The 14,413-nt window shown below is 34.1% G+C and overlaps 1 protein-coding gene across 2 annotated transcripts in view; it reads right to left on the bottom strand.

Moving 5' to 3' along the window:
* Positions 1-14,413, bottom strand: part of LOC128163378 (uncharacterized) — a 46,938-nt gene that overhangs the window by 23,578 nt on the left and 8,947 nt on the right. For both annotated transcript variants that reach the window (XM_052826957.1, XM_052826958.1), the window contains exons 7-13: positions 11,959-12,067; positions 11,572-11,739; positions 10,905-11,023; positions 9,973-10,093; positions 9,401-9,498; positions 8,857-8,925; positions 7,141-7,191 (exon numbers count right to left, since the gene is read on the bottom strand). In XM_052826957.1, the coding sequence (XP_052682917.1) occupies positions 7,141-7,191; positions 8,857-8,925; positions 9,401-9,498; positions 9,973-10,093; positions 10,905-11,023; positions 11,572-11,739; positions 11,959-12,067 (735 nt within the window). The remainder of the gene's footprint in view (positions 1-7,140; positions 7,192-8,856; positions 8,926-9,400; positions 9,499-9,972; positions 10,094-10,904; positions 11,024-11,571; positions 11,740-11,958; positions 12,068-14,413) is intronic.

The following is a 14,413-nucleotide window of genomic DNA, read 5'->3' on the forward strand; positions in this document are numbered from 1 at the left end:
TTGTAATTGACCAATATTTTACAGAAGTTATATTTCTATCTTAGGAAATTTCATATATTGAACAAATTTATAATCCTTTTAAGGATAAGTTACAAGATTTATCTATCTTGTCAGTTGATAAACGTACCTTAGTTCTCCATTTTCCAACAAACGGGTATTTTTTTCCACTATGAAAATGCAGGATGAACTGAACTAAACCCTTTTTTTTAAATTTTACAATAACTGACACACAAATTCTACAACTTATATTAACACCTCTTGTTGGCACAGATTAGCAATGTGTGAGGAGGTCATTTTAAATTTGGGCAGAAGTGGGAGTACCCTGAGAAAACCCAATTTTCCAAGTGGGTGACCACCATACCCTTTTGTGAATACAGTAAAACTCGTTTAGTACGAACACGGACGTTGCGAATTCATGGATATAGCGAAGTCATCTTGGATCCCCAGCTATGTAAATTTAATGAATTTCTTATACGGTTATAACGAATTACGGATATAACGAAGTAATTTCTTAGCTCCGAGTGACTACATTATAACCGAGTTTTGCTGTATACAAACACTGTTGAATGTAGGGATCAAACTTGGGTCCTAGTGGTAAAAAGCAAGTGCATTATTCATTGTGCTACTGGGACATCCAGGATGAACTAGATATCATTGAGGTGGTGATCATCTCAAAGTGTCTGCTTTTAGAAAAGGACACTAGGGTAAAGGACTGTAAATGGAAGAGAAATTTACACTGCAAAGTTCAAGGTCACTGCAAACACTTTACTCTGTGCTTCTTTGATTTCCCTGGTAAAGTATGAACCACATTGGACAGAGGAGAACAAAACCAAACCATGCACTTAACCATGATATTACGGAGATTTGACTTGACCTTGACCTCTAACTTCCACTATCACACACAGGCAAGCTTGGGTTAAATATGACCTAGAGATGGGGCATATAGAGGGGAGAGAAAAAAAGCTCAGGACAAGAATAATTCTGTAGATTGGCAAATAATCACGATGGTTTTAATTTCACTATGTTCGCGATTTGTAATTTTCCCGTGAAATTAAACCCATCGTAAATACTAACTTAAGTTTTCAAGACGTGTTAATGCTTATACTTTGATCAATTGGTTTTTTTGGAGCGTGAAATTAAAACCATTGCAATCGGTACTTTTTAAGAAATCGTGAATTTTTAACACCATGCATGGAAATAAAACGACTTACAGTAGTTTCTTAGATATCTGCTATAACCTTGACCCCTGACCTAGGAACTATTAGTGTAAAGTTGCTACACAACCTATCTCCTGTAAAGTTTGAGCAATATATGGCCAAAGGAAGAGAAATTATTCTCAACGCAAGGATTTCTTGACAGATTTTTCTTTTATCTAATGAACTTTTGATATAAAGAATTGGTTTCCTTTGATATAGATAATTGGTTGATGATCACTAAACACCTTAAAGTTTTACCTACAGGTGAAGTTTGAGCCAAACTGGGGCAAAAGAAGAGAAAATGTTATTCTGGACAAGTAATTTGGAATCAATAGATGGATGCATAATGTTCTAGTTATTCAAAGCAATTGTCCTATTCAACGTTTTAATTGTTTAGACTACAAATTCAACATTTATTTAATGTATGGTCATCAGTGTGTTCATCAGTAAGGGAAAACCAAATATTGAGGCCAAAAAATTCTAAGGTTATGATATTTTCTCTTTTTTTGTACCAGAATTATGAAATAAAAAGTTTGAGTCTCTTTAGAACTATGTTAATATAATAACTATATTTTAAAAAATTCCCTTTCTTTTCCTCTTACAGGCTCCGATTTCACAAAAAAAACTTAAGTTTTTTTTGTGAAATCCGAGCCAGATTTGTGATTTAAATAATTAAAACTCACTCTAAGTTCCAGAAACTGAAGAAGATATACATGTACATATATATTAAAATAAATAACTGTTCTTCCCATTTTTTTCCCTTCTAAACATAGACATGACATAGTCTGACAGATCGTACTTTCTGGTTTCCATGACTTGATCATATTAAACCCTCATCCTTCATCTTCATATAAATCCCCTCCCAGCGTCCAGAGTCTGGCAAACTCTTCTTCAGATGCAACAGACACAGGGGCCACTGAAGCAGCCCAGCATCAGGTGTTTTGATCTTGATTTCCCTTAATTGCAGGCTAATAGAGTTTTGCCGGTGGGGGTAAATTATTACGGAAGAGACCTTCAAGATTTCCCACGCTTCTTCAAAAAAAAAGAAAAACACCTAACAAAAGCCCATCATCAGGAGTCTTGCATGCTAGAGGAGAAAGAAAATATGTTTTACATAACTGGTGTATTAATCACGGGCTTCTCACCTGAGAAACCTGAAATCAGACATGAGAAATGCCGACTTTTATCTCCGCGTTTCTTGTCTCTCGATTCCATCTTATTTTCTTTTTCTCCTGGGAATGTTTTTCCTGGAGCTTTTTTTTCTCTCTCTGCTGTTATTGCATATCGTGTACCTGTCTGGCAATCGTTTGATTTAATTTTTCTCAGACATTTTTTTTTCTAATTTCTCCCAGGAGTTCAATGCCGAATAATGAGTAACATTTTTATTTATTTATTTGCCACAGACAAGTCAACCTCACCCCCCCCTTTTCTCTTACCCCTCGCCAAATGATGATGCAAAAAAACAAAAGGGGGCGTCAGGAAATTTTTTCTGCCGTACATGCAATGTCTTCAACTAATTGTGCATGAGCCCCCCGTGCCAAATCTGAATTTAGAATCTTTTTCATGGAATGCCAAAAATGACATTTGCTTTTCATTGTAAGCATTATTTCCGACACCCAAGGACCGACAGTCACCTGTTGTTTGTAAAAAACCATTAGCAACCCAATCCTTGCCTCCGACTTCCATCGCCTCTGATCTCTTTACAAGTCAAAGTTAAAATAAGAGCTTAAAACACACCAGTGTATTTTAATATCCACGATCATGCTAAATTGCATATTTATCAAATTAGCTCCCTTTAAGAGAGTTTCTTGGAGGTCTACACCCAAATAACCCAAAGATTCTGTGGCAGTGGAATACTTAAATCATAGTTAAAATTGGCACATTTAATACAATATTTCCTCTTTTTAAAATAATTTTACTTAATTTTTTTTTCATATCTCTTGTTACATCTTGCTTTTAACATATTTCTCCTCACATTGTGATCACATTAATTAAGAATTGGGAACCTTCAATTCAAGTTAGCAAATAGAGAATTAGAAAAAGAAAGAGAAATGAGTCAGAGAGAGAGAGAGAGAGAGAGAGAGAGAGAAAGAGAGAGAGAGAGAGAGAGAGAGAGAAAGAGAGAGAGAGAGAATATGAATAATTATTAAATGAGGGAGAAAAGAGCAAATCAAAGGAAAAAGGGAGAGAGAAAGGAACCATGCAGAATTGGTCAAATAGGGGAGTGACAGCAAATGAGAGAGAGAGAGAGAGAGAGAGAGAGAGAGAGAGAGAGAGAGAGAGAGAGAGAGAGAGAGACTGATCAGCACATTCCCCCTGTATGAAGTCACCATGAGTCAACCTAAAACCACATGTACATCAGACAGTTTAACGCCTGCCCACAAAACCACAAACTCTCCGAGCCAGACTCGGGGGAAAATCTTCACACAGGTATCTCCATATCATCTCCTACTTACATGGCCAAACCACATCTCTCCTCATTTCATTGTTCTCAAAGTGCCATCCATATGCAGTTATCTAAAACCATCTGTTTAATTAAATAAATGCCAACTTTTATAAAAAGAATTCAGAATTGTCTCTCTGTCTTTTTTTTTTTTAATTAAGAAATTGGGAAATCAAGACAGGATTTTGGGTGCTTTGTTTACCGTAATTGACTTGCTAAGATTTTTATGGAACCCAAAATTATACCATTGAGATGTTGAAAGTTCCAAGCCAAGTGTTTCTTTATCTAATTTAACCTGTCTCAAATCCTCTGATGCCTAGACTTAAATTTTTTCTTGGACCCACCAAGTTCGAAAAAAAAGAAGTTTTAGGTTCTAAGGGATGCTTTGACATAATGAAAACTTTGAAGAGATAAATTTTTTTTTCAATTTTCTTTTATCCATAAAACAATTTTATTTTTAAGATTGACCTGTATCAGGAATTTTCCATGGGCCTTTTTAGTATGTAGATACAATACAGAACACTTTTTTAATTAGTTATCTAACACCATTTCTCTGTGCGTCATTAATACACAAGCCACTATTAAAAGGTTCTGATTGGAAGCTGGGGGTAATTATTCATGAAAATTAAATTAAGGTAAATAAATTTAATTTAAATAAACTTGAATGTGTTACTTTAACATTTGCTTCATATTACATTGCAAAAGTATACCAATGATGATAATTTTAAATAACTTTTAGAGAACACTAAATGACCTTGTCAGTTGACCTACATGTGACCTTGACTGTCACATGACATTGAATTGGTTTTAATATTACCTTGACCCTAAAAGGCACTGACCTTGCATGTGACCTTGACCTTACATGATCTTGGCCTTGCATGTGACCTTGACCCTTCACATTTCTACAATGATCCCACACTAAGAGATCATTCTTCTGCATGTTTGATACACCATGTACATGTATACCATAAAGAAAAATAAATCCAAGTCATTTTCTGAAGAAAAAAACATAATTTTAGTCCCATGAAATATACATAGACAAATGTGACATAACAGACACAGCCAGCAAAACCCTATTAACAACATAAAGAATGGAAGATCTTGCTTACTAGCATCCCCTCTACAGATGTATAATACAAAATGTCATCTAAAAACAAAAATGAAATATTGGACACTACAAAACCATTTTTGCAACATTAATATGGGTGGATCCTGCATCAATTATCAGTGAAAGACACTGTCTACACTACACAAAATGACATCTACTGGTGATCTATACGAAGAAAAAACTACTCCAAATCATAGCAAAAATATTTTCACAGTTGCTCATCATGTTGATCCAATAAAAAATCATTTTTTTTTTTTTTTGCTTAGAAAGCACCAAGGGGTAATTAGGGCGCTCTTAAGTCTATGGTCTTCTGCCATCCTTGTGGGTATATAGGGTTACCGCTAACACTTCAGAAATGGATGACTTTGATCCCCCGTTCTACCAATAAAACAATGGCTCTTACTGAAAGCATCTGTGTGGTCCAAGCTAATAAATGAGTTACAATTTTCTAAGCGCATTATAATCACTTATGAATCCCAATAAATTCCACATGAGTGGCACATTTTTTAAGGGGGGAGTCTTAAATGCTATCAATCAAAAACAATTCTGAATTTTTTTTTTTACACTGCATATATCTATGTTTTATTTGTACAACACCTGACAAGGAGAATGGATACTGCTGAAGTGATGCATTTCCATAGGACCACACAGCAATCAGTTTTTTCCCCTTTTTATTTCAAAACATGATTTTTGATATTCTTCCCATTACTTGCTTGCTCAGCAACATGTTTCATAAAGCATGTGCATTCAAGACAAGGGAATAACAAATATCCAAGGAGTCGACAATTCCTTTCAAAATGAAAACTGTAAAACAATGTCCCTATATATAAATCATAACTAATACATTAATTAACCTTTGAATTGATCAAAAAGGGATAACTGTATAACAAATCATTCTTACTGCAGTAAATTTTTATTTATAGGCAAATTCACGGCATAAATTTTTTACAAATGTTTCAATTTTTGACAGATTTGAAAAAGTCCAACTCTATTACTTGTATGCATAGAGATCTCCAAACATTAGGGACTAAAAATTCTCACCACATGTTTGATGAAACAATATCAATCACACTGGGCGCGCTTGATTTAGCTTAACTTGGTGTACACCGGTATACACCGGTGTAAAAATTTTGTATTGTATATCAAGTCCACTTCAATGGTGTAGTGTACATGGTGTAGGGAAGTTAAGAATGAATATGACGGAAAAGGGTGCAGATTTATCAAAGAATCTGCTGTTCTGCGACAATTAATAGGTTTTTTGTGATATAAATGCAATAAAATAAACAAACATTTCAAATTTGATTGCTTTCATACAAACGACAACTTTTATGCGACTTCTAATCCGTTACATTACTTAAAAATCATTTTCCAAGTTTCCATCATAACATTCGTCCGCCACATTGGTTTCAGTGCTACACCCAACAACACATGCCCCTGACTTGGTGTAGAAAAGTGTACACCCGGTATACACCTAAAAGCTACACCTTTGCACTTGATTTACAAAAGTGTACACCATTTGATAAAATCAAGCCCATCCAGTGCTGTTTTTTTTACGTAACGAATGCCTATCAGACTGCTTAAAAAGTTTTCTATTTTATTCCATGTACATGTGTATGTACGTGTATACATACAAAAACAGTTACTCAAAGAATGTTATCATTCGCAAATGTTAATTTTATAACTAAAAATTCATAAAAGCTACGATAATTGAAGAAATTCACTAGAATTTGTGTCAGCAGGTTACATATTTTCTTCAATTTATGTCAGTTACAAATGCTTATAACATTCATAACCTTGCATGAACCACAAAATAAAGCATTTCATGTTTCAATATTTTCACTCATGAAAATTACACTGGAACTATATTTATATACATGTACATGAAGTGTAATCAATAGAATACACTGTCAAATAGGAAACTTTTTCATCAAACTTTAATCTAATGTTTTTAATTTAAGATATGCATCTGCATGCAAATTCTTCTTATCTAAATATCACAAAAAATTATAACAATAAAGGGAGCAGTTCTCTACTGAGACCAATTAGATTTCTCCATCCCTTTACACTGGCTGCAAATATATCAATCTCTTTCTCTTAACTATCTTACATCAAACACAGCGTAAGGGAAATAACTCTATTTCTCCTTCACATGAATACCAGTAATAAATTGGGATCTGCTTTAGCCAAATACTGTAATGGTTGAATCCATATGAAGCGTCCAACAAATGTAAATACTTGTGCAAAATTGACACAGCTTTGTTTGTTATTATGCAGTGACTGTTTCATGTAAATGTTTTACTTCAGGTTTTGTATGACGGAGCTTTATTTTTTCATTTCGATGCGATCATACGGATAACAGAATGATTAAAATAACATATTCAAAAAATTCTGACCTTTTCTTTAGCAGCAGACTCTTCAAACACATCAGCCCATTTGACATGCTTCTGAAAGAGAAGTGTACAAGAATAAATTAAAGGAGCTTCAAATGTATTCCAAATATTTATTATCATGAAGTGATCCACTCTTTGAAACAAGCCACAATATAAAGTAATAGTGAAAACTTTGGGAAAAAACCCCTCCAACACCCCTACTTATAAAAAACAAGCTAAAACTAGCACATGTATACTGTTCAAGTATTTATTAGTTCAAGTACATTTGTAATACATATTTCATTTGAATCTTCCTCCGAATGTTGATTTTAAAGTACCCGGTACACCAAATCTAAAACAAATTTTAACGTTACAATAAAGAATACTTTTTGTATTATGTATTGAGTATTATGAACCCTAAAATTAATAATTTCGTTCTCTTTTTGGTAAACTACATCTACACAAAAATTTAAAGTGTTACTGTAAATGTATCACTGTAGATTGGCAAATAATCACGATGGTTTTAATTTCACTATGTTCGCGATTTATCGTTTTTCCGCTAAATTAAACTAATCGTAAATATTCACTAAAGTTTTTTTAAAAACGTGTTAATGCTTATACTTTGATCGACTGGTTTACTTGAAGCGTGAAATTAAAACCATCGTGATTGGTATGTTTTGAGAAATCTTAAAATTTTAACACCTTGGATTTAAAACTTACAGTACATTAAGCGTGTAAAATATTTGGTGGAAAATGATTTTGCAACAGGTTAGTGTGGATTTGAAAATGTACATTTCTAACTGTCCTTATTTATTGAAACATGATGTTTGACATCTAACAATGTACTTGATTTTTAGCGGAAGCTGCATTCCACCAAAATAACTAAATAGAATACACAGCCAAATGTAATACAGTTACAGTATATTGAAAACTTTTTCAGTTATCACCTCACAATCAAATGTTTACTGATTGACAGAAAGAAAGACAATTTGATTCCTATAGGGCTCCCACATTTTTATGTTGAGCCCTGATTAAATAACTCTAAAACCATTTGGTACGGTGTATTTCTAATTGATTTCAATTGCTTTTGATAAACACATTCTTATTGTGCAATTTTGTTTACATAAATACATAGCAAGATTATATGATTTAAGGGTAATGTGAAGTTTACCAAAACTACCAGCAAACCGATAGAAAATCAAAATATCCGATAAAGTTTAATATTTTACCTGTCCATGTGACAAATAAGTGTCATGTTCACACTCATCTGTTTGGTTTATACGGAGCGTTTTTGTCCTTTACTCGTAACCTCAAAAACACTTTTATGGAAAGTTTAAATAATGTTTCTTCTTTAGAAGCACTTATCTTGCACTTATAAAGCATCATGTCATTGCCAAGTATAAATAAAGTTGTGTCTGCAAATTTAAACCAGAGCGGCAGAAAGGCAGGTAATGGTTGAAATATAAAGTGGGTTTAATGGCATGACTTGTTCCGCATTTATAGATATGGGTCTAACATGGCCAATTTAATTTAATAAATCGACTTTCACCTCTGGTTCCATAATTTTTTTTTCTGTAAGAAAGATATGGACTGGACAGGATTGCACAATCATACAGATGGACGGACAGACAGACGGACAAGGTGATTTCTTTATACCCTCCCTACTTTGTTTGCAGAAGTTGTTCTCACAAGCAACCACTGTTAAACACGCCCCTGATTCGAGTGGCATAGAGGACTCACCTGTTCTCCAAGCCTCCTTGAGGGTCCATCCGCCAGAATGCCGTTCTCATTTCTTGGGACTCGCCTCGCCTTAAAAATGAGAAATCACCTTTAAAACCAATCTCTTGGTTGGACAACTTTTATTTGCACTGAAGAAGAAAGTTTTTGAAAAATCCGTGGTACATATTGGAATGGTTGCTCTTTGAAACCTTTCTATGTCTAAACCATGGTACAGTAAACCGAATTTTGTTTATGTTCCTAGAAAATCTCCATAGGATTACTTTTCTGAAATCACGTGGTTGAAAAACATTTCCTGTCTTCAACCTCTTTTAATTTAAGTTTCTTGTACTTTTGTATTATCTGGTTCATATTCTCAACTGCGAAAATAGAAACATTTAATTCTTGCCTAAAGCTTTAGTCAAAACCTAGGATCAGTATTTTACACACACACAAACCAGAATTATGGATTTAAAATCATTTTTCTGTGATATGACATTCTGCAAAAATTAAAGTGTTTTAGAGTATGTGAGTTATGTTAGACGCAGGTAGATTTTTTTGTTCTGACCTCACTCTTGGTAGCACTTCTGATGAGGTCCGGCACGGGTCCTTTGGCTGGGGTCCTCCCAAAGGGGAAACTTGTGGGAGCCGGAGAGGAACAGGAGCCTAAGGAGGCGTAATAGAAATGGAGTTTTCATTACAAAGTATTTAAAAATTCATGGAGATTACAAAACACACATAGCACAGCACTGGAAGGTTTTTTTAAACACCCTCAACACATGTGTGAATTGATCTTGTATGATTTTTTTACATGCAGAAAATGGCAAACCTTGATCTGCATGTCAACTTTTCTTACCTCATTTACAAAGATTGGTAAGCATGTTCAATATAAATTTTGAGGCACTTAAGTAAAAAATTAAGTCGTTAAATATCTAAAGAATTTTTGTTATTTTTCCACAGAATATTATCTTGTACAAAATGTATTTCAAGTTTTTGTGTGCAGTATATATCTATATGTGAGGAATTGCTGGCTAGCTCTACAGCAAATCAAGCTTAATTTTCCTATAGAGCTAGTACAGACTGAATTAATTTAGTATGATCTGTAGTGAATAAACACCTGGAGAGAGGTTTTGTTCTCACCTGTGAGGGGCCACCCTCTTCCTGTCCTGGGGCCAGGTCGGCTATACTCGGACAGTCTCACCTGTCCAAACAGTGAGTGGTTCCGAGAACTGGTCATGGCATCGTAGATGGACGGCCGCTCCTGAAAGAAGTCCAACACTCTAACTTATTACAGTTGTTACTGACTGACTACAGAAATTTGCTGGGTTATGGAATACAGAATTTGAATTTGTGGGGTCAATTTCTTTTTTTTATCTATTGATTGCCAGTTTTTCAAATGTTAGTTAAGATATTGCTTTTTGGATTCATTCTTATAAAATAATAAGAAAATATTAAAATTTAGAACTCTTGAGGAGGTAACAGACTACATTTGATATGGCCAAATATTTGTCCCCATTTTAATCAAGTTTTAATAGTATCATCGAAAACAAATCTTTATAAAACATAAAACAGAGGATGTCTATCTCATTAATCTTGCTATTAGTCATCATTTTTTCAATTATAGCTGTTTATCTGTGACATCAATTTCCTGTCATTTTTCCTTCATATTTTGCCTTTGAAAGTATAGAGTGCGGGTCTACTTAGTACAATTTGTACATAATGTTTTTGTTCATATAATTATACACGTATGTAATAATGGTACTTGAGCAAGCATGCGCTCGATGTTTTCCAGTCAAAAAACACCCATATTTTTGCTCCAAAACATTAATTAATCAAATTTGGAATTATATCTTCATGACGTCATTTCTACATGATGACATTACTGGGGTAATAATCCTTTACATACCTATTTTCAATACCATTTCCACTATCTGCAACCTGATTTTTAAAACTCTCAATAGAACTTTTATTTTGGGGGCCAGAAATGCATTATACCACATGTAGTCCTCTGTGGGTCAGGGTAACCACATCATCCATGAAAACTGAGCCACCATTAATATCAATGACACTACCTGTCTTAAGGCATGACCCCCCAGGGTCCTCCTAACAGGGGCAGTAACTCTGACTGGGGTCAATCCCTCACTGTTGATGATGCTCTTCAGGGATTGAGGATCAACTTCGAACTCATCATCTACAAACAAAATAAAATCTAAAAATAAATACATCAAGTTTTTGTGATCACTGGTGTTATTATATCAAATGTTGATTTGGTTGTCGAGATTGCTTCATGAAGGTATTTTTATTGCTTAACCTAAGTTTTAATGTCAGGGGTCTAGTTACAACCAATATCAAATGAGCTTTATTGCTATCTTTGCAAGTAAAAAACACTATCAAAATAAGTTTTTCCAATATCTTGCTCCAACTGTTAAACTATCAACATTCACCATATGAAATATACACAATATGCAATAAGCACCAGATGGGTAAACCTATATAACTCATGGAGACAGAAAAATAGCTTTTGCCTGCTGTGTATACAAACCTATTTCGTTCAGAGGTAAAATATAGTTAAACAATGTACACGGGATGAACAAAATCGAATTTGTTACAAATGTAATTCATTATATTCAAAAAGTTTATTAAATTATACATTTTAATATCAAAGATGGATGAAACTATATTGTAAGCTTGATTTGTTCCAAGCATGTTTTAAAGTAAAGTAAAAATGCATCCACTGACCCAGTGACTGTGGCTGTATCTCCGCAGACTTTTTGGATTTTTCATGCGGATCCCTGCCCTGTTGGTGAAAACTGTGACCACTTTTGGGGACAGTCTGCTCTCGCTGATGGGGCGGGGCTGGATCTCTGCTGGGCTGGGGCCTCTTTTGTCCAGGACTACTGTCATGTCCTAAAAATTGTAGAATATCATGTCATTGAATATGCAGTTTGATTACCGGTATTTTAAATACAGATCTCCACAATAATGAAAAGTGCTATTTTGAATTAAATTCTGAATTCAGACTTGAAAATTTGAAGCTCATTACTTGAGATAAATTTAAATTATTTTAGCTGTGTATACATTAAGTATAATTTTGCAGTAAATGTTTGACAAATTCATCTGGCATACGTTTATGCGGATGACTGGCTGTCGTAGTCTTCCCCGTCAATCTTACTGCAGCAAAAGAGTTCCGTGAGCTTGTCATTGCATCATAGATGGATGGCCTCTCCTTAACAAACTGAAACAAAAATTTTAATTTTCAATACCTTTTTCTACTCTAGAGGGCCAAAAATACATGTCTATGGTAACTTATTGAAATTACAAATCAAATTTTAAATAGAGTTTAATATTCTTACTACAGACCCTGAAACGTGCTACTACACCAGTTGCACGGTTCGGTTCGTTACGCTTAATGAACGGTACGGTTCGCTTTGTGAACGGTACGGTTCGTTTTGTGAACGGTACGGTTCGCTTTGTGAACGGTACGGTACGCTTTGTGAACGGAACGGTTCGCTTCTTGCACGGTACGCTTTGCTAAAAATAGCTGCACGCTTTGTGAACGGTTTGCGCGCTTTATTAATGAGGTAGGCGTGGCCTGAACGCTTTGATTTTTCTCCATATAATTTTGTTTAGTTTTTGCCCGATCTACTTCAGCAGGGTGGTAATTATGACAAGAATTTTTCTTTTTTTATATGATATATTACAAAAGAATTTCAATCGATCTATTTAAAATCAGAGCGTCCATCCGTTCCCCCGTTTTTGATACGTTGCGTGAACCGTGTACTCAGTGACAACTGGGAAGCGGGGGTAATTTAATTTTGATCAGTCTGTTATTATTAGTATTTAATTTAGATTAATGTAATCATTCAGATAGATTAAAAGAACTGTTTGACTTTAATCCAATATATTTGTTAATTTAGCGAGCCTTCGATAATTTTACAAAGCATCTTGAGTTTTTATTTCTATACATGTACTTGAGTCGAAGTCATTAAATACTTCTAATCCATTTAAAATTGCTATAACAAATTGCCCCGACTTTATTCCGATATTTTGTTAGTTTAGTTTCCTTTATCGTTGTCTTGATTTTCGGCTAGTTTTTATTATTCATAATTCGTATGATCATTCTTTATTGCGCACTACTGTAGTACTATTGCCGATCGCCGATTGCCTTAGTGAATAGACGATGTAAAATTAATGGATAGATAAGAAATCTTGAAATCAAGTGTTATATAGTTTTTTGACACGAATTTTTATTCATTTAAATATTAATTCTATGATTTTCTGCACTTGTTTGTATACATAGATCATACCTACATCTAACCCGTCATCGCTTCTCTTATCTGAACTAAGATCGCGTGTATAGTCAAAATATGACTATTAGTTTTTGTTTTTCCGTTAAACTATATACATGTTCATGTAACATATTTCATACGATATGTACACAACTGGATATACACAACAAGTCAATAACTTTTATTTATATAATAGCGATATTTATCATTCTGTTGAACAAGTGTCCGCTCTTCACTGTATGCATGCGATTTAGCTGACGTTTTACAAATGCTGACTAACCTGTTTATATTTTATTTACCTTTTTACACACATACTTGTTGTAAACAGGACACGAAAAATTACCCGGTAATCAACAAATGAATGTTAAAAGTTATTAATATATAAGAATTTATCTAGTAACAAAAATAATACGACAGCGAGGGAAAACGACTCTGATCGCCAGTACATGAATTATAATCATGAAATCGGAGAGAAATTATTGTTGAATTATTTAAAATAGAAACACTCTTTTCAATAGGGATATAAGAAAACATAAAACAAAAACGTTTCATTCGATAATTTTCTTCTAGCCATATAGGAGGAGCCAAGTAGCACGCGGCGCGTGGCGTGATCTGTACTGTTATACTTAAACTGATTGACAGGCGAAGCACGTGGAGTCCTGAGAGAAAATCCCGCTCAAATGACCAATTATAGAAACCTAAAGCGAAATTTTAAATAATAAAGTTCAGTGATAAAATTTTAATTTAAGTATTATAATCAACACACAAGTTCTCTCTCTCTCTCTCTCTCTCTCTCTGAGGGTGTATGTGATTGTGTGCAAACCATTTGGAATTATTAGATTTTTATTTGTATGAATTGAATTCATTTATTTAAGACTCATGGTTTTCACAACGATTTCAACACAATGACTAAAAGTTTGTACAGCGGACGATGTACATATAGATTGATCTCGACGGTTAAAATTTCGACGCTATTTCACATCACACATATAAGATTGAAAATAATTTTTAAAAGAGCTGTGTTTGTGCTTACATGTACTTGTTATCTCATTCAACTATTTATGATTTAATTAATCATTTTTTGGTACATTAATGTACCCGGTAAATGATATTTTTATCGCAAGTTAATATGTGAAAATCCCGCATGTATAGAGTCGCTGAATTGTTCCACGGATCCACGCGCCGATAGTCTTTCGTGTAGTTGTTTGTGTCCATTTCTACAGACGGTTCTTTTGTTCTTTAGAGATTAAGAAAAGCCATGAAACTAACAAAGTAGAAGTAAGATATATTCA

The sequence above is a fragment of the Crassostrea angulata genome, chromosome 9 (genome assembly GCF_025612915.1).
Source record: "Crassostrea angulata isolate pt1a10 chromosome 9, ASM2561291v2, whole genome shotgun sequence".
NCBI lineage: Eukaryota > Metazoa > Mollusca > Bivalvia > Ostreida > Ostreidae > Magallana > Magallana angulata.